The sequence below is a fragment of the Arvicola amphibius genome, chromosome 1 (genome assembly GCF_903992535.2).
Source record: "Arvicola amphibius chromosome 1, mArvAmp1.2, whole genome shotgun sequence".
In the NCBI taxonomy this organism is placed as follows: Eukaryota; Metazoa; Chordata; class Mammalia; order Rodentia; family Cricetidae; genus Arvicola; species Arvicola amphibius.
Window position 1 is genome coordinate 180,877,564 of NC_052047.1, and position 23,090 is coordinate 180,900,653.

Consider the following 23,090-nt stretch of genomic DNA (forward strand, 5'->3'; position numbering starts at 1 on the left):
GAACTTAGAGCTGACTTGACAGGGAGGACAAATGGCCAGGACCTGAAGGGGAGTTAAAGAGCTGGTAGCCTGACATTTCCTGTGAGGACAGGTTTCAAGGACTCACATCAGCTCCCACAGGTAACCCAAGTGGGAGGGAAATGGGGGTAAATTGAAGCATGAGGAGGGGAACTAAATGGCCCAGCTGGTGAAGCAGGCAGACCCAGGCTCAACACCAACACTTGAGAGCTTATGCAGGCGAGCCTGAGAATATTGATTGGTAATTGGCAGGAGTGGTTAGAGGATGGCGTGATCACAGATAGATCGCTAACCAATCAGCAGGAAAGCGGGGCTCCCGTTGCTAGGTTTGCATCCAGGCAGAAGTAGATTGTGAGCTGGCTGAGTGGGCAAAACCTCTTAGGCATAGCGGTAGCTGCCACCCTCTCTCACTTCAGGAAATTAACACTTGTCACTTGCTGTGGATCCCAAGAGAACTCTGCGGCCTTGACAGGGAGAGAGAAATACACACAAGAAGCTCAGACTGTCACTCATAGGGAAAGTCTTAAGGGGAAACAGTAACGGAAACTTGTAAGGATGGAGAAAGAGCTACCAAGGACAACAGCTAAACTCAAGCCAGTAACTGCCACATTGAAACTCCAAACCGTCATGATGAACTTAAATGTCATTCTCATTTTCCCAAAGGGGTAAACTGAGGCTCTGAGAGGTTAGGAAAGTTGATCCAATCACACAGGTAGTAGGATCACCCTGGACGGCAAGCCAAGAATGGTGCCTTCAATAAGATGTTTCTTTAAACTGACCCTCCAAATCAGGGCCTCCCTGGGAAGCTGGCTCAACTCCATCCTCTCCTTCTTCAGAGGAAGCATGACTAGATCCTTTCTCTCACCTGACCTTACACCCACGTTCTGCCCCGAACCTTCTCGAAGAAGGATGGGGGAATAGAGAAGAGATACGTTTCAAGATCTTGCATTTATTCACAGATTGATCCCAGTGCCTTGGAGCCAGGAATGTCTGGAGGCCAGAACGCTCTCATCCTTATCAAGATCCAGGCAAAGATAGAAAAAAAAAAGCCAGGTAAAAAGGGCTAGCCTGTGGCATCCTGACAACCTTGATGCTGAGCACAATAGAGATGCTCGTTGACTGTGGGTAAGGGGGCGGGGTCCCAGCAGGGATTTGACATCGTTGTTCCTGCACTGACAAGTTAAAGGTCTCAGCCCAGGTTTTTGCCTGGACAGCACCTAGACCATGTCCTGCAGTGCCAACAAGAGCCTAAAAACCCAAGCCATACCCCACAGCCTTCCACAGACTCTCCCAGTCTACATAGGAGGCCGGTGCATGGTGCTTTCTGAAACATAAGGCGTGGCCTGAGCTCTGAAGCGGAACCGGAACCGCTGTGGAGAGTCAGTGCGTCACTCTTCCACCTGGAAGCCATGGTGAGGGCGAGAAGCGATGCTGTAAGGGGTCGTAACTGACAGCCTCTTAGACGGTTTGACAAGGTCTCGGTGGAAGATGATGCCACCGTCAGACGGGCTGCGGACAGCAACCTCACTGGTTCCTATGCTCTCTGGAGGTTGGAGGTCATAGGAACTCGGCTTTGGAGAGGTCAGGAGGAGCCAGGTCTCATTGTTTGTCCCCAGACTTGGGGTCTGGTCTCTTAGACGGCTTGCTGGCAAGCTCTCACTCAGCTCAACCCCTTCAATGAGCTAATGAGATTCATGGCTGACTGCAGGTTTGAAGTAAAAGTCCTTAAACTACACACACCAGTATGACAAGAAGACACAAAACTCTTAAAATTGTTCGGCTATTGGGTTTTCTGCCATTCAGAAGATTTGCTGTGTTTTGGTGAACGATATTTTATACAAACAATAGTGCTACTAATATCTCCCATGTTCTAAGTATTCTCCTGAATCTATATATAATCATGCAATCTGCCCAGACACCCTATATAGTCAATATTAATACAGTGTTTTATTTGTCCTGCAAGCTACGACAGGTCTCCTTAGGGTCTTAGCTCTGAACTCAGACATTTTGCTGTACAGAAACATTTCCTGCTTCATCCCAGCTGTCTGCCTGTGATGGAAACCAAGGGATCACACGAACAGATTAAAGAGGCACACTTGGAGATGTGTCAGATAGCTAAGGAGCCACATGAGTCTACAGGTGTTCTGTAGATGGAGCAGCGGGGCTGTGTCCCGCCACCCGGCTAGCTTTACACCCGAAATAATTACACAGAAACTGTATTCATTTAAACACTGCCTGGCCCATTAGTTTCAGCCTCTTATTGGCTAATTCTCACATCTTGCTTTAACCCATATTTAGTAATCTGTGTAGCACCACGAGGTGGTCGCTTACCAGGAGAGATCTTAACCTGCGTCCGTCTTGGAGAGGAGAGGCATGGCAACTGCCTATTGCGACTGCCTGAAGCGTCTGCCTTCTCTCTCCCAGAATTCTGTTCCGTCTACTCCGCCTACCTAATTTTCTGTCCTTTTAAAGGGCCAAGGCAGTTTCTTTATTAACCAATGAAAGTAACACATAGACAGATGACTCTCCCCCATCAGTGTTCACATTCACTGAGTGCTTCTCTTTGCTCGACATACTCTCGAGGGCCTCTCAGATAACAATGGCCTGCTTACAGAGGCTTCTGTTAACCACGGGATAGGTTTGAGGAAATGGAGCTTTTAAAAGCCAAGGACTCTCTCGAAGTCTCACAGTAAGTGACAGGGCATGGGAAGTCTGAAATAGAAAGATAGGGCTAAGTGTGGTGCATGAGAAGGTGGGTCCTGAGGGAGGGGTCAGCCCAATGACTGACCACAGAAGCACTATGGAATGCTATGTACATTTGGCTTCCATCCAGAGACATCTTCCTACTGAACCAACCATGCCCAGTCTGGGTGGCAGTCTACAGTCTTAAGGTCCAATAAGGTCTTAGACCTTTAACATCAGAGACCGTCCATGGTAGGGCGCTGCCCCTAGGAAGGGACATGCAAAGCCCATCAGGGTGGACAGGAAAAGGTAAGTTCCACTCATGTACAACCTGGGAGGCAACCTCTGATGTTTCAGAGCACATTTCTGTCCACTAAACGTAGGCTGAGCCCACAGAGATGGTGTAGAAAGTTAAAGGAGCATTGATGGCAAACAGAAAGTCCACGCCTGAAACTCAGTTTCCCCCCTTACAAAGTAGCAACCCCCACAGTGCATGCTCCTCTGGGGGTGATACTGAGAGGCATAGGGTGGTGTCTCTTGCTCGGACTGGGCTCCTAGAGTAGCCCTATCTTTGAGGGGTCTGCCAGGCTCCCCATCTTCGTCTCCCCTTTCCCAGACACTGCTTATCCAACAGAAGTCTTGGCACTGTTGGGAGCCCTACGTGCCAGTTGGCATTGATGCTACCTGTACTGCATCTGCCCCGAGTGGAGCACTGAGCCAATCAGCTGACCCTCACACAGGAGCCAAGGTGGAAGTCTCCTCCCTAGACACAGTTCCTCCTCTCAGCATTTGTTTGCTTTATTGAAATATAATGAATAGAAATTCACCCTTCACTTAACGTTTTAAAATAGTTTTCATTCTTTTTAATTTAAATTAATTATTTTTGTTTTATGTATATGGGCATTTTGCCGGCATGTATGTGTGGGCACTTCTTGTAAGTCTGGCGCCCACAAAGGCCAAAAGAGGCATCAAATCCCCTGAACTGGAGTTATAGATGGTTATGAGCCACCATTCAGATCCTAGGAATCAAACATAGGTCCTCTGGAAGAGTAACTGTGCTCTTAACTGCTGAGCCAACTCTAGCCACAAACCCTTTACTTTTGAGATACTGTTTAACAACAAAGAGTCCCCGACTCTGATTATGCAATGTGAAATCACGTATTGCACACATTTCGATTACTTTACCGCATTTCCACAAGAGCACCCAGGATGTGCTCACGAGCACCTGCGTGTCCTCTGATGGCGTAAATGTCCATCACTGGGTACCCCTGGTGCCAGAAAATAGGCTCAGAAACTGATAAAAAAAAAAAAAAACTTGTATCACTTAGTCCTGTAGCAACCCTGAAAACTGCGCGAGCAGTTCTTTGCAAGTGAGGGAAGAGGATGAGGGAGGTCAAGTAACTTCCTCACACTCACATAGCCTCACAGAAAGGCAGACAGGTGGACCAGACGCTGCTCCTGCCTGGAGACTGGAAAGGCATTCAACGAACAAGGCCTTGGAGAAATGTAATTCCATTAAATCAGCCATCTGCTCATCAGCGAGGACCTTATGACAGGAGAGGCTGAAAATAAAGATGTAAATGTGCCAGCTGCTCTCACAGGGCACATGCCTCTGGAGCCCCTGCTTCAGAAAAACCAGGGCCCTTGGCCTGACATGGAGTTCTTGCACCTACTGTCCTTGTGCCTCCTCTCCTGACACTCTCTGGGAAGGGCTGCTACATGGCTCAGACTGAGGGCAAATGCACAGTTCCTTCAGCCACGAACTCAATTCACCTAAGGCCAGCATCCTTCTGCCTCCCTCCTCCAGCAGATACTGACAAACACCACAGTGAATGCTGGATGCTGCCCTGGGTACCAGGCACAGAGACTGAACCCAAGACCTCAAGGAGTTGACTATGCTGGCCTCACATCAGGACCTGGAAGGGCTGCTAACAGCAGCTGCCCAGAAGGCCTCTTGGTGAACCTTCAAAAAGACCTCTCTGGTAAGGTATCTTGAAGCAAATGACAAGGTAGAGTGAAAGCCCAAATTCCAGACAGAGGTGAGATTTAAAATTACGGGCAGGGTCTGGGGATACCCCAAACTGAGTCATGAACCATTTGCCCCATCGTAACGCTCACTCTGGCTCCTGAGCCTTAAGCCATCAGGGGCCAGCAACTCCACATATCATATCTGAATCCAGGATTTACAGCTGCTGGATGCCTTTGGCATTTGCCAAGCCATTAGCTAAAGAGTAAGCAGTCTGGCAGCCAGTTCCCTCGGCTGTCCAAGAACCTCTGCTTCACCCAAGTCCCATGCAGACAGTTTTGGTGACCCACGTCCACACTCTCCAATCAACTCTGGGAAGCTGCATGCATCCACTGTCTCTCTCCCCACTTTTCTACTTTAGAGCCATCCCTAAATCTAGAGAACCCAGTTAATACCTCAAAAGTGTGGCAGGTCATTTTTCCAAAACTGTCTCCAACAGTCTCTTTAACTCCACCTGGTGTTTTGTTTTGTTTCATATTTGAGACAGGGTTTTTCTGTGGAACAGCCCTGGCTGTCCTAGAACTTGCTTTTGTAGACTAGGCTGGCCTTGAACTCTCAGAGCTCCACCTACCTCTGCCTCCCAAGTGTTGGGACTAAAGGCTTGCCCCACCACTAGTAAAAGGGAGTCATGTTCTCTTCCCTAGAATGGGGCGGAAGCTTGTCATCGTGGTGGATGTGAGGATGTGAGGTGGTCATCAAAGACACTGAAACCTCCATCTGGTTCTCTCAGACCCACCTAGCATCCAGCGGCTGTGTTGTGAAGGAGCCTACAACCCGGCCACATGGGAAGGCAACCCGAGAATCTCTATCCACCCATCCAATGAGCAAGTCCACAGGCAGGCATGAGGGTGAGCCATCAGGTGGATTCCAGCCCCTTGTGGTCTATCTTGCAAGTCTTTTTAACACACACACACACACACACACACACACACACACACACACACACCACTCTATCTGTTCTTAATCCACCAAAGCGGGAACCTAATAGCATGGCAGTGAGGTTGTTCTACATCAAATTGGGGGTGGATTCTTCCCCAAACACAGAGCAGGGAGCAGAAGTAAAGGACAAAGGCCTTTGGATAGACTTCAGTCTTCCATTCTCCGGGTTTATGGTTCTAGGAGGTACCTGGAAGCTTATAAAAGGTCCTGGAGGGTCCCAAGGTCACCGCCCGGAGCAGCCGTCTGAATCCCACTCCCCTCTCTGAATGCCTCCTTTCCTGTCTCATGTGCCCCATTCTTTCCCTGCTGTTCCTGTCTCACTCTCCAAATGTCCACACACAGGTCCTTGTTGTGGCTCTGCTTCCTAAAGAAGCCCGCTAAGACTGGTTCCTGGTTACATTGCAAGGTAAAAGATTTGGCTTCCACCTCCGTTTTGCAGATAAGGAGGGTGACATACAGGAAGGTGACAGCATGGTTCACAGTCACACAGACAGCAGGGGCAGGGATGGGACGAGGAGCCAGGCTCCTGGCTTGACTCAGCTGAGGAAGCGTGAATGAGGGCAAGCAGACAAGAGAAGTCCTGCCAGCATGAAGATGCTGAGACTGTCTGTGGTTTCTTATGTAGTGCCTGGCTATGTGGGCAGCACCTAAGGAAAGGGCAATAACAGAGCTATGAACCAACAGACATGGTGTCTCAGAAGCCCATGGCTGCTCCCCAGCTGCATGCCAGGAGGGTTCCCACTCCCCCATCATCCGACTTAGCAACCACCCTCTCCGCAGCATCCACTGTTAGTAAATTTAGAACTGACAATTTAAAATGGCATCGAAAGCTTCAGGGATGAAGATGTTCTTTCAACACATTTCTAGAAAGTCTGTTTATAAGGTACCCAGTGATCGACATATTTATCGTTCTATGTACTTTAATCTGTCAGAAATTATCCCTATCCACAAATGAGGACATAAAGACACCCGGAGAGCAAGGACTTGCCCCCGGTCGCGTAGCTCGTACTTGGCAGAGCAGGCGGAGGCTGCTAAGGGTTAAGCGGTGGAAACAGCACATGGGACGTGACGACATGGAGAATGGTCCTGGCACTTACTAATTCACACAGCTTTGTTGGCTAGGCTGGAACAAAAGTCACAGAAACATAGAACCCTGAACAGGGAGGAGGCACGGGACTCAAGCACAAGTACCTGCATGGTGTCATGTGGGTTCAGGGTAAGACAGGTTATGTAGATCAAGTTTCTTGGATAGCAAGATGGCATAAAGGGTAAACCAAGCCCAAGCTCCTGAGTTCTATCCAGGACCACACAGGAGAAGGAGAGAACCAACTTCCAAAAGTTATCCTCTGATTGCCACACGCATGCTGTGGCATTCCAGTGCAACCCCACCCGAACACAGCATAAATGAAGAAAACTGTAATTTTTAAAAAATGTTTAAAAATGGAGAAGCTCCCCAGATCTGTCGGTTTGCAGCCTAACAAATTCAATATGTCCACTCTACAGGGAAGAAGCTGAGGCCCAGGGGGGACAGAACTTGTCCACTGATGGGTGGGGAACAGAACCAGGACTGTCTCCTCTGCATTACAGATGCACAGAGGGATGGAGACCCAGACCAGGGAAGGGACAGGTGGGGATGGAAGCAGGGCCAGGAGTGGGTAGGCCTTCTGGCCAGAGCTTCCAGGCTGGAGTTTCACCAGGACAGGGGCTGCTTCTGAAAGGAAGCTCTAAACATGCTGCCAGGAGGTGCAGTTCCCCATAGTGGGGGAAGCTGTTACTCCACTGAGATTTTGGACTGGGCCACCCCATTTTTGGCCTTCCATAGGGTGCTCTCCAGATGAGAGAACTCCCAGGAGAATGGGCGGACTGTGTTGCTTTCTTGCTGCAGGTCTCTCTTGCCATCCCTCTCCTCTGGCTGCTCTTAGCATCATGTTAATTCAGAGAGAGGCCGAGGTGGGGACCAGGGGTAGGGGTGGGGCTGGAGTAAGGGTGGGGCCCCGATGATGCATTAAAGTCAGTGAACCACAGCGAGGCTTCTCTACCTTGCCTGTCTACCCCATCCTACCTATGAACAGTCAGAGCATCCACTCATTGTTACCAAGCATTTTCTCTAAAACCACTGAACAACCCATGACAAATTTGCCTCGGGGTTGTCCTTGGAAGCTCAGACCAGGTAGGAGCTCTGGGTCCGAGCTGCACCTTTCTCTCTGGATCTGCAACATTTAGGCTAGCATCCTATGTACAGGGGGCACCCAGCCTAATCCTCAAATTAATCTCCCTGCTGGCCCTAGTCACCACCTCAGAGGCAGCTCCACTCGGGCAGGGTCCAGGAGCTGGCAAGTGAGACTGTTGGTCCTGTTCACCCCCATCTTATTTTCAAGACTAAGTGCTCCCTTTTTAGAACCAAGACACCATTCTAACAGTGCTCAGGAGATCGTCCTGGCCACGAGCATGGCCCACAAAGAGTTGGATGTCTCAGTCAGGCCATGGTGGTGTGCCTTCACTTAACCTGGAAACCATCCTTTCTGACTACTTCCCAACTGAAGCTTTATATGTAGGCAATAGGTAGATATCCTTCAGGGGTCTTCCCTGTGGTAAGACCGGGTCCCCCACACCCAGTTTGACCTTCAGCCTGCATAGGATCCTCTGGTCTCTTGAACTTCCGAGGCTCTTGCAGGAACATCGTCTTCCCCAGACGACAGGTGTGTGAAGCTACTCCAGCCTACAGACTAGAGCTACCACAGTAACAATAAAAATAAGGACAACAACCCCATTCGTTCAACAGGCAAAAAATTCCCACAAGCCTCCTATTTATCTTGCGATTTAGAGATGAGAAAACCGAGGCTGGCAGAGGTCTCCATGATGAGAGGGCATCATGGACTGGCCTAGACCTGGCCAGTCACTGTACCCACAGGAAGCACTCTGGTCCCCTGAGTATCCTCAGGGCTCCTCTTGCCTCCTATCCTTTATCTTTGCTCACTGGCAAGTGAAAGAGGTGGGGCAGTGGCCAAAGGAAAACACTACTCCCGGCTCCTGGCCACCATCCCAGAGCAGCCTCAAGGTAATCTAAATCCAGCGCCACCCGGGTCTGGGAATTGCACCATCTAGCTCCTGACTTTGGATGTGCTTGGATCCTTCCCGAAGGGACATTTAAGAGACCTTTGCTAGGGTGCTTCATCACTTCCCTCTACCCCTCACCACACATCCCCGATAACCCAAGAGGGTTGGTAGCTGGAACTGTAGAGCTGGAGCGGGTTTGGCTAACAAGGCCGGTGTGCCCGGTGCTGTTCTAGGGCGCAGCTTCCTGGTGGAATTAAGAGCACCTGCTGACTTCCATCTCATTTGGGTGCTGAGGGGACTGCGGGAAAGGATGGAGCAATTTAAGTCGTGAGCCATCTCCCTAGGCAACTCTTCCTTCTACCTCCCGTGAAGTTTTTCTGTCTGTCTTCTAATCTCTTCCCAAGAGTAACTACAGACCTTGGGAAACTTCGCGGAACACTTCCAACTGCTGTGAACTCCAATGAAACCAGCTACTCTGCCGGAGCTGGGAGCGCGATGCCTACCTAGCCAGGCTCGACTCCTGCGGTGTCCGGAGGTAGCGGGTGCGTGCCTAGTGGCTGACAGGCAACCAGAACCCACCGTTCCCCACACAGCCTTTCGCTCTGGGACCACTCCTGCAGCAGCCACCCGATATGTCCTGCTAATCGGGACCAGGGTGGACATTGTCCTCCCTCTCGCGGGAACCCCGGGCATCTCCCAGGAGCAGAGTGGTCCTCCTTTCCCACCGTTCATTTGCATTTCAAAGAAAAACTTCTGCCCGGCAGCAGTGTACCTACCGGCTTTGCAGGGGTCGTGGTAATGCAGCTGTTGCTCGGTGCCCTCCTCGCCTTCCAAAGCCCAGGAGTCCAAGGCAACATCCGAGTTGACCCCAAGCACCTCAGTACCGCAGGGGAGCAGCAGCAGCAATAGCACCAGGGTGCCAAGTGCAGTCGCCTGGGGCATAGTGGTAGGGGTCTGTGGGACCCAAGGGACTTAACGTGCACTAAAAGCTCAGATCCAGCGAAACACCATGCACAGGGTTGGATGTGGTGGTCCCTGCTTGGCTGCTAGGCACCGGTGGGGTACGGAGCAAGATCAGTAAGGCGTTCCCGACCTAGAAAGCCGCTGCTCAACACGACTTGCCCAGTGGCCGAGGCTGCGGTGGCTGCGACTGTGTTGGTGGCGGCGGTAGTAGGAACAGTGGCCGCTCCGCCCCTCTCTACCATGGCTGGACCACACGCCCTCTCCAAGGGCCCCGGACAGCCAATCACTTAGGCTCCCTAGGCGAGGCTCCTCCTCTCCCCTGCACCTCCGTAACTTCGGAGGAACCCAAGCAAAGCGAAGATGCTGATGGATAAGGCAAGTGCTGGAGCCCCTGGGACTCACCCACCTGGTCGAATGCACCCTTGTACTGACACAGTACAGTACGGCTTCTCAAGACCGAGGCTGGGTTCATGCCTTACCTTATTCTACAAATTCATTTCACAACTCCTGGATACACGCATGGCGGGACACAGGGGGACCGGCAGCCTAGTGTGAGCTGTCCAGTCCACCTCGCTGCCAACTGCGGGCTTTTGGACACTGGCTTCTCTGCAGGGCGAAGTAGAATTCTCTCTACTCTCTCAACAGCGCCGGTCCCGCCTGCACAGGTGCATGCTGCAGTACCCACCAAACCCAAAGTTGTTGCTGGTGACACAAGGAAGATAGTGTAAGAGGGCAGACTTGCCTCTGGGTGATCCTTCAGTAAAACAGTCCCAGTGCCGGGTGCTTTTGGTAGTCAAAGACCCACAGAACAGCCCTGTTCTTTAAAGTTATAGACATACCAAGCAAGCCTTGCCATTAGTCTGATAAAATAAAAATGAGCGATTCTTTAAATCTGGTTATTTTTCTGTCTGTAAAAAGCATGCGCCCAAACTATTTAGGGAGATAATCAGACGCTATTTGAAACTCACTGCTGTGATGTACCTTCAATGTAAAAATTGTCAGAACTGATCCACGTTGACATCCACTATTACTGCAAGGATTTTCAAAGATCCTTTTATGCAAGTAAATTGCCCTATTTGAGCAGCATAGCACATCAATGTGCCGTGCAGATTTGTAAGTGCATTGCATACAGATTTGTGTATGTATGATGTATGTATGTATGTATGTATGTACGTACGTACGTACGTACGTATAACTTAACTGAAAGGAGGTAGACTGAGTTTCTTTTGGGGGTTTGTTACTACGTGACTTCATAGCTGCTAAACGAAATAGCAGTTAAGAGGTCCAAATCTGGGCTTTACACCAGACTCCAAATTTCTCCCATTATGACCTGCTGTCACATTTATTAAGTAGAATAATAATTCAAGCCAGGAAAGGTAGCAGTTAGCAACCCGAAGGATGCTACATGGAGTATTTTATTTTGTCCTCGCTCTCAACAAAGAAACACAGGGTTGACACTGCCTAAAGCTGCCATCAAATGAAATCACAAAAGTTACAGCCAGGTTAAGAAAGATGTTAGGAACTGACAGGTTAGAGCGGGGGACTTGAGGGGAATAGCTGACACCAAATGGCAAGAAAGGCCAAGTGGTCACTAAAACAGATCATAGGTGTAGGAGGCTGAATGGCATTTCTGCCTGACTGCCGAAAGGAGTCAAACCCAACGCCATGGTTTGCTATATGCACCCCAGTGAAGGTCGCCACCTGTCAGCAGACAAGTCCACAAAGTCGACATCTAAAGGGCTAACAAACTTCTGTGACACTTCCAGGCTTCCAGATGGCCCTATGGAAACAGCCAGTTGGCTTCCTCATTAAGAGAGAATTCTGGAAAACAGACATTAGAGGCTGGTCTTTGGCAAGCACAGAAGTTGGAGCTTTGACTGCCTTTAATCGCCACCTGGTGGGTTAGCTGCCAGTCTCTTCATCAATAAATACCCTTTAGCCAAATATTTTGAAGACCCGTGATCCTAGATAAGCAAGCTGCACTGCTTTGTGTCACGCTTGTTTGGATGCTTCTTTGGCTACCAATAGGTTTGTCAGCATTGTAAGGTCAGATGGGAATGACTGAAGAGGAATGTTCGCCACGTTTCTCATCACTCTACAGTTCTTAATTACACACGTTAGTTTACTTCATAGTTAATTTGGAATTATTTTTTTCTTCCTTTGAGACAGGGTTTCTCTATGTAGCTCTGGCTGCCCAGACATTCACTATATAGACTAGGCTGGCCTCAAATGCACAGAGATCTTTCTGCCTCTGCCTCCCAAGTGCTGGGATTAAAGACATGCATCATCACACTCAATTTCCTCTTTTGAGACAGACTATTGCTATTTAGCCCAAGGCGGCCTCAAACTTGTAATCCTCCTGTGTCAGTTTCTAAGTGATGGACAGGCCTGTACCATCTTGTTATGCTCACATAAACTTAAAAGCATATTTAAAAATCTAAATCCAAGGCTGGAGAGATGGTTCATCAGTTAAGAGCACTGGTTGGTCTTCCAGAGGACTTTGATTTAATGCCCAGCCTATGTGGTGGCTCACTGTCATCTGTAACTCCAGTCTTTCGGCCTCTTTGGGCACCAGGCACACTCAAGTGGTGCGCAGGCATACACGCAGGCACAACACTTGTATACCCTAACAGTGTCTTGCCTCTTCCTAATTCCATGTCTCTTCTTGGAACACTTGGATGGCCACAAACAAGCACCCTTGTGCCAGCATATATTACAGTCACATCTAAGGTGCTTAAACTTTTCAGATCTTTCCTACTGAAGCTAATTTCAGTTGATCTAATGTAATTGGAGACTGCATTTTTGCTTCCTGGCCACCCAGACCTGAATAATCATACAAAAGCTATATTAATTACAACACTGGTCAATGGCTCAAGCATATACCTAGCCAGCTCTTACATCTTGTATTAACCCATTTCTATTAATCTGTATATTGTCATGAGGCTGTGACTTACTGGTAAGGTTCTGGCATATCTATTGCCAGCAGTAGCTACATGGCATCTCCCTGACTCTGCCTTCTTTCTCCTTGCATTCAGTTTAGTTTTCCCGCCTACCTATATTCTACCCTGCCATAGGCCAAAGAAGCTTCTTTATTAACCAATAGTAATAAAAAGATATTCACAGCAATACAGAGGGGAATCCCACATCACCTAACTAAACTAATCCCAACCTGACTCACCTGCATCTCTGTAGGTTCTCCTCTCTCTGAACCTCATGGTTAGCCCTGTAGTGATGACTTAGACTGAGCCATTGTAAGTTAACAAAACTAGCCAGTTAAAATGTTCCTGCTAGTCTTTTTCTTAAACTTGAAAGCCCCATTCACATTTAGCAAACTGTGAAAGTGAAAATCATTTAAAACAAATATTTAATTCGTAGACCCCATTTGACTGAATATAGGCCTGTTCGTTTTAAATTATGCTGAGTAGTTCACTTTACTCCGAGGTCAAGAAGTAGGGTATGTAACAACAGGCTTCCTTCTATGGTGCAGAATCTATACCTGGTTTTCCAACCAGACAGAGTTCAGGTAAGAAAATATCAGAAGTCAGTCAAATCTGCACTAACCAAACTATATGGCTAACAGGAATTCCCATGTATAGGTGTTGAGCAAGGGAACTGCTTAAAGAACCAAAGAGGTGGATAAGGATCTTAAAACTAGTTAAAAGTGTTGAGGAAGCCAAAAATCACAAAGAGGACTCGAGAAATTAACCAGACTTTACCACAGCATAGCCATCAGTCCCCTCTACTTATATATGCTGCTCTGCAGGCTGGAGAGGTGACATCTTCATTTTATAATGACAACAATAGACTCAGAGAGCCCCTTTAGTTGCCTCAGTGTCCTACATACTGAGGGGACTCGTGTAAATTTTCCTGGAAAAAGCAACATTCTAGACAAAGCCAGGGCCTTGTCACTCACAGGACTGACAGGCATAAGGGAGAAGGGTGCTGACAGTGGTTCAAAGCTTACCAGCCAAGAATGCAAAAAGATAAAAAACAGTTTTTAAAAGACATCTTGTTCACTATACCATTCCTTCCACTTTCCAGTACAATGTTTTGTTTTGAAAACACAAGGGGGGGCAGGTGTGGATGTTAGACCTCAACTTTCTGGCCTGCTGACTACTTCCATGTTCTCTGTCTGCACTGCTGTAGAATGCCTGTGCCTGTGCTGTCGCACAAAGTGTATGGGTCGTCAATATGACCGCAGACAACTTCTGAACTGAGTTACCTAACTGTGGAGTGAATTCTATGATTCATCTCTTGGCAGGCAGGCTGGAAACGACAAGTTATCTTATCCTTCACACTTTGGTTCACCTGTTTCAAAATGGAAAGAAAGCAAGCATCCAAGAAAAGTACATTTAATTTTTTTATTACTTTTAAAAAATCCAACTTCAGGTAAATTAACAGACTAGATTAGAACCTCAATTGTATCTGATACATTAGATACTGATTTCTATTACTAAAAAGCCAGTTGGAATATGGCCTACACAAACCCAGAATGTATACAAAATGGAAGTGACATGGGCAATCACCATGTCTTCCCACCTGCTGACTGTCGTGCTCCGTGGGGATTCGAAGGCTCAAAGTGAACACAGAGGAGAAGCCCAAAGATGCTTTTATAGAAAACTCTGCTGTCCTTCCGGCAACCCTTTTCCTCCTTACATTTAGCTCTTACAACATCCAGGCGGCCTACACTGACGAGGCGAGGACAAATACAAACTGTGCCTTGCCCGGTTCCCCAGAGCTTCACTATTTTACAGCAACCGTGAAGTAACTGTTTACTTCACACTGCACACACGGCTCCAGTAGGAACGTTCAATCAGGACACCTTCAGACATGGTCATAGGACTTTAAGTCATACACACAGGGTCTGCAGGTGTGCGGCACCCTCCTGTTCTACCCTTTCTGCAGAACTAGTCTAGTCCTAAATACTTTCAGACAATCCTCCTCCATTTCCCCTCCTCTGATCTCTTTAATGCCTTGACTGCTAAAATATCACTTAACTACAGAATTTTACATGATAGAAAACACGAACATCTGTGCTCCTGTAAGTCACTACTCCTAATGCATGTTCCAATAAATTCAATAGAATGGAGTTACTAAGGAACGCAGAAATCTGAACTTAAAGCCCAGATGGAACTGTAGTGCACAGGTTTCTACGTAAGGCTTTTGCCCCTAGGACTCCTAGAAGCCCTTCGGTACCACAGCCATTCCTGAACAAATTACACTAATACACTTTTCCCTTTTTACATTTGTAAAAATTCAGGAAATTTAAAAATAACATCTGCAAGACATTTGGCATAAAGTGATTAGTAAACATTTAGGAAACAAATGCTGTATCAAAATGGGCAATATTAGTGGATAAATCCTTAAATCAAGTGGCTTTTGGAAGAACTGGAATTTGCAGCAACCACCTTTGGAGAAAGGGCCAGCCACCACCAGTGGGAAACATCCGAGCATTCCAGCCATGAGGTCCAGATACCACAAGACAATGATTCTAAGGGCATGGGGTTTCTCTGCAAATCAATGCAGTATGGAAACCTATACAATACACTAGCACATTTGAGGTCCCTCCAACCAGGTCAGTTCCACTTTTTCAAAACCTACTCTTGTACTTGGAGACCAGTATAGTTAATTTTCAGGAATCATGCTTAAAAATACAAAGTATATTCTTAGTTTTTGATAGTATTCAAATTATCAGCTGACAAACTAAGCAAATGTTAGTAAATTAAATATACAGTATTAATGGAGTACAAAAGCCCACCTTCCAATGAACTTAGATACTGTTTGAACGAGTCTACTAACCCAGGTCTAGGGAGAACTAAGATACCTGTGACCTGTACCTTTTTCAAGGTATACATTTACATCGCCCCTCTGTGATGTTATAAACCAACCAATACAAGTCTTTTAAAAAAAGGATCTTTCAAAGTAATTTTTATTCATTTTAATGTTAATATATTTGGAAATTTATTTTTCGTTGTAGACTTCAAAGAACTCCAGAGCTCAACCTAGCAGAAAAAAAAAAACAGGTGCACCTGAAACAGCCATGTTCTCTGAAAACCTACACCTCACCTGCAAGATTATGAGAAACAAATATTTTATTAAGACAAAAATTTGCTAGTTTGTATATACTTCATTACACAGATGAAGTGTTGTTTCATTTTTAGAGACAGAATGTCAGCAGCACAAGGTAGTGCTGAACTCTGTAGCTGAAGGTAACTGCCTGCTGAATGCTATGACTGCACATAGGTCCCATCACACCCGGTTTATCCAGTGTGGGGGTCAAACCAGGGCTCTGTGTAAGTGAGGCAAGCACTCTAACTGAGCTACACCCAAACCTGTGGACTAAGTGTTCTTGTATTAAAAATACTTTACATGTTTAAGTTACATGATATAAATAAACAGTGCCTTTCAGTTTAAGGTCCTAAGAGCAGGTGAGAAAGAGAAGATGTTGACAATTAGTCCTGACATTGCACCTGAGATTCTGACTTGAAGATGACCGACCACAGCTCACTAAGGTCAAGAATCCAAATACCCTAAAGATTTCAGACGCCTCAGGTGAAGACACAAGCCCATTGATTTCTAAAAATATCTAATGTAATGTGAATGCATGAGTTTTACATTCAAGTTTAAAGCAGATGATTTGAGTCTTTCAAAAAAAACACTGATATACAGTCTAGTTTGGGGTATCTGCAGAGCAAAGTACTGAATTAGAAACTCAATGGTTCTAGGAAAGCTTTGCAATATGGGCAGATTCAGAAATATATGTACAAATTAAAGTAATTTGAGATTTCTGTAGCCTTCATCTGTTTACCCTCTGAATGAGCTAGCGTTCTTAGCTTAGCCACTTATATTCCCTTCTATTCTACATGGCGCAGCAATCCAATGAATGTTTCTATTTGTACGTCACAATTTCATATAAAGTTTTATCACTCACTTTGTAAGTATCCATAGTCAGGTTTCTGGACTTTTTTCTTTTTATTATTTATTTATTTGGAACGGTCTTACAGAGTAGCACACAACTCATAGAGTGGCTTATAACTCACTCTGTAGCCTGTTCTCAAATTCATTGCAACCTGTCTTAGCTTCCCTGGTACTGGGATTATAGATATAAACTAGCACACCTGGCTCTGTGTTTGGGGATTTTAGAGTGTGGGTCCTCTGCATGTGAGAAGTCTGCTGCGTCGTGCACTGCCTTTTGAGCATAAACCTTCAGATTATGAACACATCTACTGTCACAAAACCATTTGGTCAGGAAATTTTATTTGAACATTCTAAAGCAATAATGCTTTAGATGTTACTTAAATGTCCCAGACAGGATTAACAAAATTAAATGTTTCTAAATTACAAATTTAGCTCAAGGAGAAGTTTCATAAAAGAAGAAGACAACCCCTCCCAAAAGAAGTGTGACACACACATTTTGAAGAAACCCCAACGTTTCATGCAATGGTAGGCAAGATGTAAAAAGCCACCCAAACCCACACATTTCTACACCAATCATCATCCCAAAAGTCCTCCAGACAATCTGTACATCCAAATGCATCCAGAAACCTACACCTACACGACATTATTAATGTTATATACACTTATTGACCCACCCTTATTTTTTTAATAATTTCTTATGTAAAGCCTTCATTGAAACCCAAAAAAAAAAAAAAAAAAAAAAAAAAGATGTAAGACTAACTTGGGGGAGGGAGAGATAATCACTTTAGACATTCAGTTAAAATGTAATTTATCTAAATCTCCAGATGTTTAATAAAACAAGTATCTTCTTCATTTAACACTTTGCTTGCTAACTGTACAGTAAATTGCATTATAGAGAGTACACCTCTATTTTCATACTGTATTTTCTTTGGATGGAATTGAGATATTATAACTGGTTAATTTTAAGATAAATAAATGAGGTTGATCCAACTAAGATTAAGATGACAGAAGATAAATCCCATGCAGAATTTAATAGTTTTTAATTTTGCTTTAAAAAAAAAAGATGCAGTTGAATGGAGGGACGACCAAAAACATGTCAAAAAGAACTCAGGTTCAATATATAAAAATGTCCCACATAGATCAACAATGGCAGTAAAAATAAGAGAAAAAATAATCTTTCTGGAACATCATTTTTCAATAACATAGAAACACCAAGTGCCAAGAAGATTTCTACTCATGGAATCTTAGCATCCAAGTTTCCCTCCAGTTCTTTTGTTGAAACAAATGCTTTAAATAAACTATTTGTCCTCTTCACTGAAGAGAGCTGGTCTATTCCATCTTTAATGAGCTAGTTTAGGGAAGATTAGCCATGTACTGTAGTAATGCCTACTGCATAAAATCCAAGCATTTGCTGTGAACAGTTGGAGAAAGCAGTCAGTAAGAACCTAGGATCAATGGAAATAGATGTTACTTTAAGCCATCCATGAAAGAGACCCACAAGTACCCAGTGTTAAGCCCAAATCTCTTCTTGCGCTTATTTTTCTTTTCTGTGCAAGTTCCACCCTCATGAAAGAGAAACTGATCCGAAGCTCCAGGTTGTCTCAGGTGTCTAGTCAATTTTCACATTAGTATAGATTTTTCGAACAAAGGCACTTGTTCCCATGTAACCGATTGCTCCTGCAAAAATAATATAACATATTCTGAAACAAATACAGTGAAATCAGGGTCTGTCATTTACAAATATTAAATGTTCTCTGTTCTAGAGTTTCATTCCTTTTTTAGGGTAATGTCTTTATATTAGTATTCTCTCTGAATCTCTTAAATGCTATCATTTGCTTTGCAAAGCATCTGTTATAGCCAAACCTAACCTATTATTTAAAATCAAATCACAATTATCACAATTATTACTTGTATGGTCAGTAACTGTGGAATTAAAATATAACTCATGAAAGAAAGACCGACTTGATAATGACAAGTTCAGCCCATTAAAGCAATACTTTTTTTTTTTTTCCAGACACAGTCTTGCTATGTAGCCCAGGCTTTCCTTGAATTCTGGAATCTTCTGCCTCAGCCTCCTGGGTGCTAGTATCAGAAGTGTGAATGAACATTCATGGCAATATCCAGATGTTTCCAAAAACTTACAGAGCCATAAGACGTAATGAGGGAGGCTTTTGGGAATTCAGAGAAGCATGACCCAGTGGTGTTGCAACTCTAGAAAAAGATCCTTTCTGGTGCCTCCTTTTCCTATTTAAGTTATACAAGCTGTAAAGGTTGGCAGGAGATTGGACCAAGAGATAGGTAAGTGGGTTGGAAGTTTCAAACAATAAACCTCAAGTGGGGCTCAAAATTTCAGAAAGCAGAGCATGCTGTTAATGAAATATTAATCCTCTGTGTCTAAGAGCACCTAGCACAAGAATGTTAACCAATCACTATTTGCTGAATAAACTGAATGAATGACTAAACAAAATAGTTTTCTTAGACAAATAAGTGGGACTTTTTTAAAATAAAAAAATAAAAGAAAAAAACAAACCTTGGTGTCTTTTAGAACAGCTAGTCAATGACCATTCTTCACTGGATTTATTCCTTAAAACTTTTAAATTACATCTCCTATGAGTTAATAGTTCTCTCTCTCTCTCTCTCTCTCTCTCTCTCTCTCTCTCTCTCTCTCTCTCTCTCTCTCTCTCTCTCTCTCTCTCATCACTTTTCTAACAGTACTAGAGATTGAACCCAAAGGTTTTTACATATTAGACAAGCACTCTGAGCTACAACCCCAACCATGAACTGATTTCTCACCAAATTGGTCTATCTCAAGGTAACAAAACAGATGAGGTAAAGAAGACTCTATTTATAAACAAATCTCTGCTGATAATCAGGAGTAAGCGTTACAAGATTATAACAACCAATGAATTACTTTAAACAAGCAATAACTATCAAAGGCTTTTAACTTCACACACACATCACATATCTCCCTCTAAAAACCTACAATCACCTGTTGAAGTATTCTTGGATAAGCAATGAGTACAATAGGTTATTGTTGCTTGAACTACTATTTTACAGAAGGTATGGAGTGGAGAGGTGTGTGGCAAAACACCTCAGGGATACAATCAGCCAAATCCACTGTGAAAAACTAAACAGATATGCTGCACTCATTGCCAGTAACCTGGGCTGCCTTTGAACACGGGTATCTTCAGCAACATCACAAAAAACAGAGGCAGAAATCATTCAGGCACCACCTTGCACCTGCCGACATTATAATCCTTTCCAATGAACATGCTTTAAAATGCCAATTCTCAACTGTATGTGATACCATACACACTGGTAACCCCAGCTACTCAAGAGGTTGAGGCAGGAGGATCACTTGAGTCTAGAAGTTTAAACCAGGACTACGCTAAACAACACAGAAAGACAGTATCAAAGCAAGACAATTCCCAATGTGAACAAGAAACTAACCATAGTAATTTTGTGCTCTGTGGTATCATTAGAACAGCTACAAAAATAGAAATTAATCAAGCAATAGATCAGATTTTAAAGCAGAGTCAAAAAGACTGAAGGCAAACTTCTGGATTCATTTGGTGTTCCTGATAGAGCAGCAGAACAGAATGCCTTAACTTCTATCTGATTGTTACTGGGCAAGGCATGAACGGAGGCCAAATAACAACTGTGGTGCCAGTTCTCACCCAGCTTTCTGCGTCCAGGGCTCAGACTCAGGTTTGTCAGCCCAGAATTTCTTAATTTCTAAGTCCAGTGTTTTCCTGAGTCTGAGGTACTCAAAATTTTTCTTGTCATGTTCTAAGAATTTAAAAACTTACCACACATTATCCCCAAGGCTGTGCTAAATACCGCCATATATCCAAAGTAAAATGATGTTTGAAATAAGCCATACATCCTGCAATACAATAAAATAATATTAAACACATACATTTACTTTCAACCTGAGGCTTTACACTTCATTGTTTAAAAAGCAAGTGCAGTTTCCTAGGTGACACATGAAAGAAAACCTCCACTTACTTTGTTTTGAAAAAATAGTAGTAAAAGGAATACATGTAAACATAGATTGCAGTTGATGCGGCGGAGAGAAAACTTGTCCATTGCCTGGAAAAACAAAATGAAAAAAGATTAGGCCTTTGAAATGAATGGCACTCAAATTTTAAGGCAAATAATTTTAAAAAATCCTTTAAAATTCTAATGTACTTAAAAACAAATCCTTGTACCTGATGCTTAACTATTATTGACAAAAAGCCTGGGAACTAGAAACTCCAGCATCTGGTCATATCTGTGAGTGACTTCAGACAAACCACTTCCCCTTTCAGAGCCCACAACAAAGACGCTTCCCCATGAACTCAGCATCAAGCACTTTGCAGAAATATTTCAAATAGGACTAAAAAATTTGGACTGATACCATTTTCCTACAAAATTTTCATTATATTTACAATTCTACTATCTTTCCTATTCATTCATTTTATTGCCAAGTGCCTCCCCAGTGATAGGGTTACAAGTGTGTTCCGCCATTCCCAGCTCCTCTATTATCTTAAACAGCACAATTTCTGTTAAATCCTTTCCTTAGCTTAACAGGCTTCAAAGGTAAATTTAGGATATTGGGATTCTCTCTGGGTGTGGTGGCACATAACTTTAATCTCAGTACTTGGGAGGCAGAGGCGGGTGGATATCTGTAAGTTGAGGACAACCTAGCCTGTATAGTAAGTTCCAGAATAGCCAGAGCTACATAAGAGATCTTGTCTCAAAAGACCAAAACAAACAAAACAAAACAAAACAAAAACAGGTAGTAGGGTCCCGAGAGGTCCCCCGAAAGCACTTACCACCTATAGTCCTCTGCATTCAGCAGGAAGTACGTGCACACGATGGTCACACAGACAGTCACAATGCACAGGATGAGCAGCACCAGCATCATGAAGCCATAGACATAGTAGATCTTATAAGCCCAGAAAGAAGTGAAGATGAAGTACCTGAGAAGGGACAACGAGGGCGGCCTTGAAGCGTACTCTGTCAGTCCCCTTAACACTTGCTAGCATCCTTTCTACTATTTTCCAACAGTTTCTCTTAACTCTCATTTATTAAATTCTCAAAATATTTTTTGTGATGTTTCTAAAGAACACATTATTCTGGAGGCATTTACCTCCGAGCAAAATGACTAAATTAGAAGCCTAAACAAGTTAAAACGTCGAAAACGAGAACAGCTGCAATCTACATTCATAAAATAGTCATTTCCTTCATTCTTCTATTTTTTAAGAGGAAATATTACTTAAGTAATACTTTTCATGTTTTAGAGAACATTCTGTTAAAAAGAAAAATAAGTGATACAATTAAGAGTATACAGATTAGAGAAGACGACAAAACAGGAAGCCAAAGTCTAAAGCAGATTGACACTGTCTTCAGGACAGTGAGAGAAAGAGAAAGAGTAGGAATAGTTTTCATCATCCTTAACTCAGAACAGGGTCTTTTACTTCTTTTTAAAAATTCCATGTTTTGTAATCCATTTATTCCATCACATGCCCACATGTTTCCACAGCTATTTACAGATCCCTTGCCGCATATTATAGGGTGACATAGAGAAGTTTGGAGGGAAGACGGAAAGGAGGAAATGATGCAATTATATTAAATCTCAGTAAGTGAAGAGTAAAGACCAGCACAGTGAGGAAACCTCACTCGGCTCTAGGAGATGGCTGGCTGTAAGGCACCCTGATCCCTCAGCTGTGCACTACACCAGCAAAGGAGAGGAGCGATTCCCCTGCTACATCTGTGAGGAATTGGAAACGGAGTGAAAACAGGACAAGGACACGGGTGGGGTGGAGAGCAAGAGAAAGACTTGTGACAGAAAACATCAGGAGCAGAAGACTGGTTCTGGGTAAAGAAATCCAGTAAGTTAAACACACAAACAAAAAACTCTGTGGACCACAGAGATTGCTCAGCATTTAAAAGCACCAGCTGTTCTTGCAGAGGACCTGACTTGGATTTCCAGCACCTACATGGTCGCTCACAACCTTGTAACTCTGACACCCTCTTCTGGCCTCCAAAGGCAACAGGCATGCACATGGTAAACACATAAAAAACATAGGCAAAAATTCATACGCATAAATCTAAAAACAAAACAAAAAGCCCTCAAAATGTTCAGCATGGCTAGAACTTCAACAAAAGGGTAGGAGCTAAGAGAGTGAACAGGATCAGTTCATTCTATGAGCACCCAGCTGTTCACATCGTGAAGGCAGTAGCATATCATCGCACTGAGATTCAAAATCCTTAGCGAAAGAAAAAGTGACATAAGGAGACTGAAAGGTTAAAACTTATAAATAAAATAAACCTAGACAGGTTAAAGATGCCATGCTAGGAGGACAGGGTGTGAGAAAACCAAAACAAGCATGACCTGAAAGAGCAGAGAAGTCTAGTGGAAGAAAGGGCTAAGGGAAGCAGGGAAAAGTATGACCTCTAGAACCAGCAGTAAGCGGTCAAGTCAGAGTGAGGATTATCAGGT

At 44.4% G+C, this 23,090-nt stretch overlaps 2 protein-coding genes across 3 annotated transcripts in view; both read right to left on the bottom strand.

Annotated features, from left to right (window-relative positions):
• Tll2 (tolloid like 2) overlaps window positions 1-9,664 on the bottom strand; it is a 108,802-nt gene extending 99,138 nt beyond the window's left edge. Inside the window, exon 1 of the mRNA XM_038347035.1 lies at window positions 9,499-9,664. Coding sequence (XP_038202963.1) covers window positions 9,499-9,664 — 166 coding nt within the window. The remainder of the gene's footprint in view (window positions 1-9,498) is intronic.
• A 7,261-nt stretch (window positions 9,665-16,925) lies between these two features.
• Window positions 16,926-23,090, bottom strand: part of Tm9sf3 (transmembrane 9 superfamily member 3) — a 51,829-nt gene continuing 45,664 nt past the window's right edge. For both annotated transcript variants that reach the window (XM_038327107.2, XM_038327116.1), the window contains exons 12-15: window positions 21,421-21,567; window positions 20,612-20,695; window positions 20,413-20,489; window positions 16,926-18,280 (exon numbers count right to left, since the gene is read on the bottom strand). In XM_038327107.2, coding sequence (XP_038183035.1) covers window positions 18,213-18,280; window positions 20,413-20,489; window positions 20,612-20,695; window positions 21,421-21,567 — 376 coding nt within the window. In that variant the 3' untranslated portion in view covers window positions 16,926-18,212. The remainder of the gene's footprint in view (window positions 18,281-20,412; window positions 20,490-20,611; window positions 20,696-21,420; window positions 21,568-23,090) is intronic.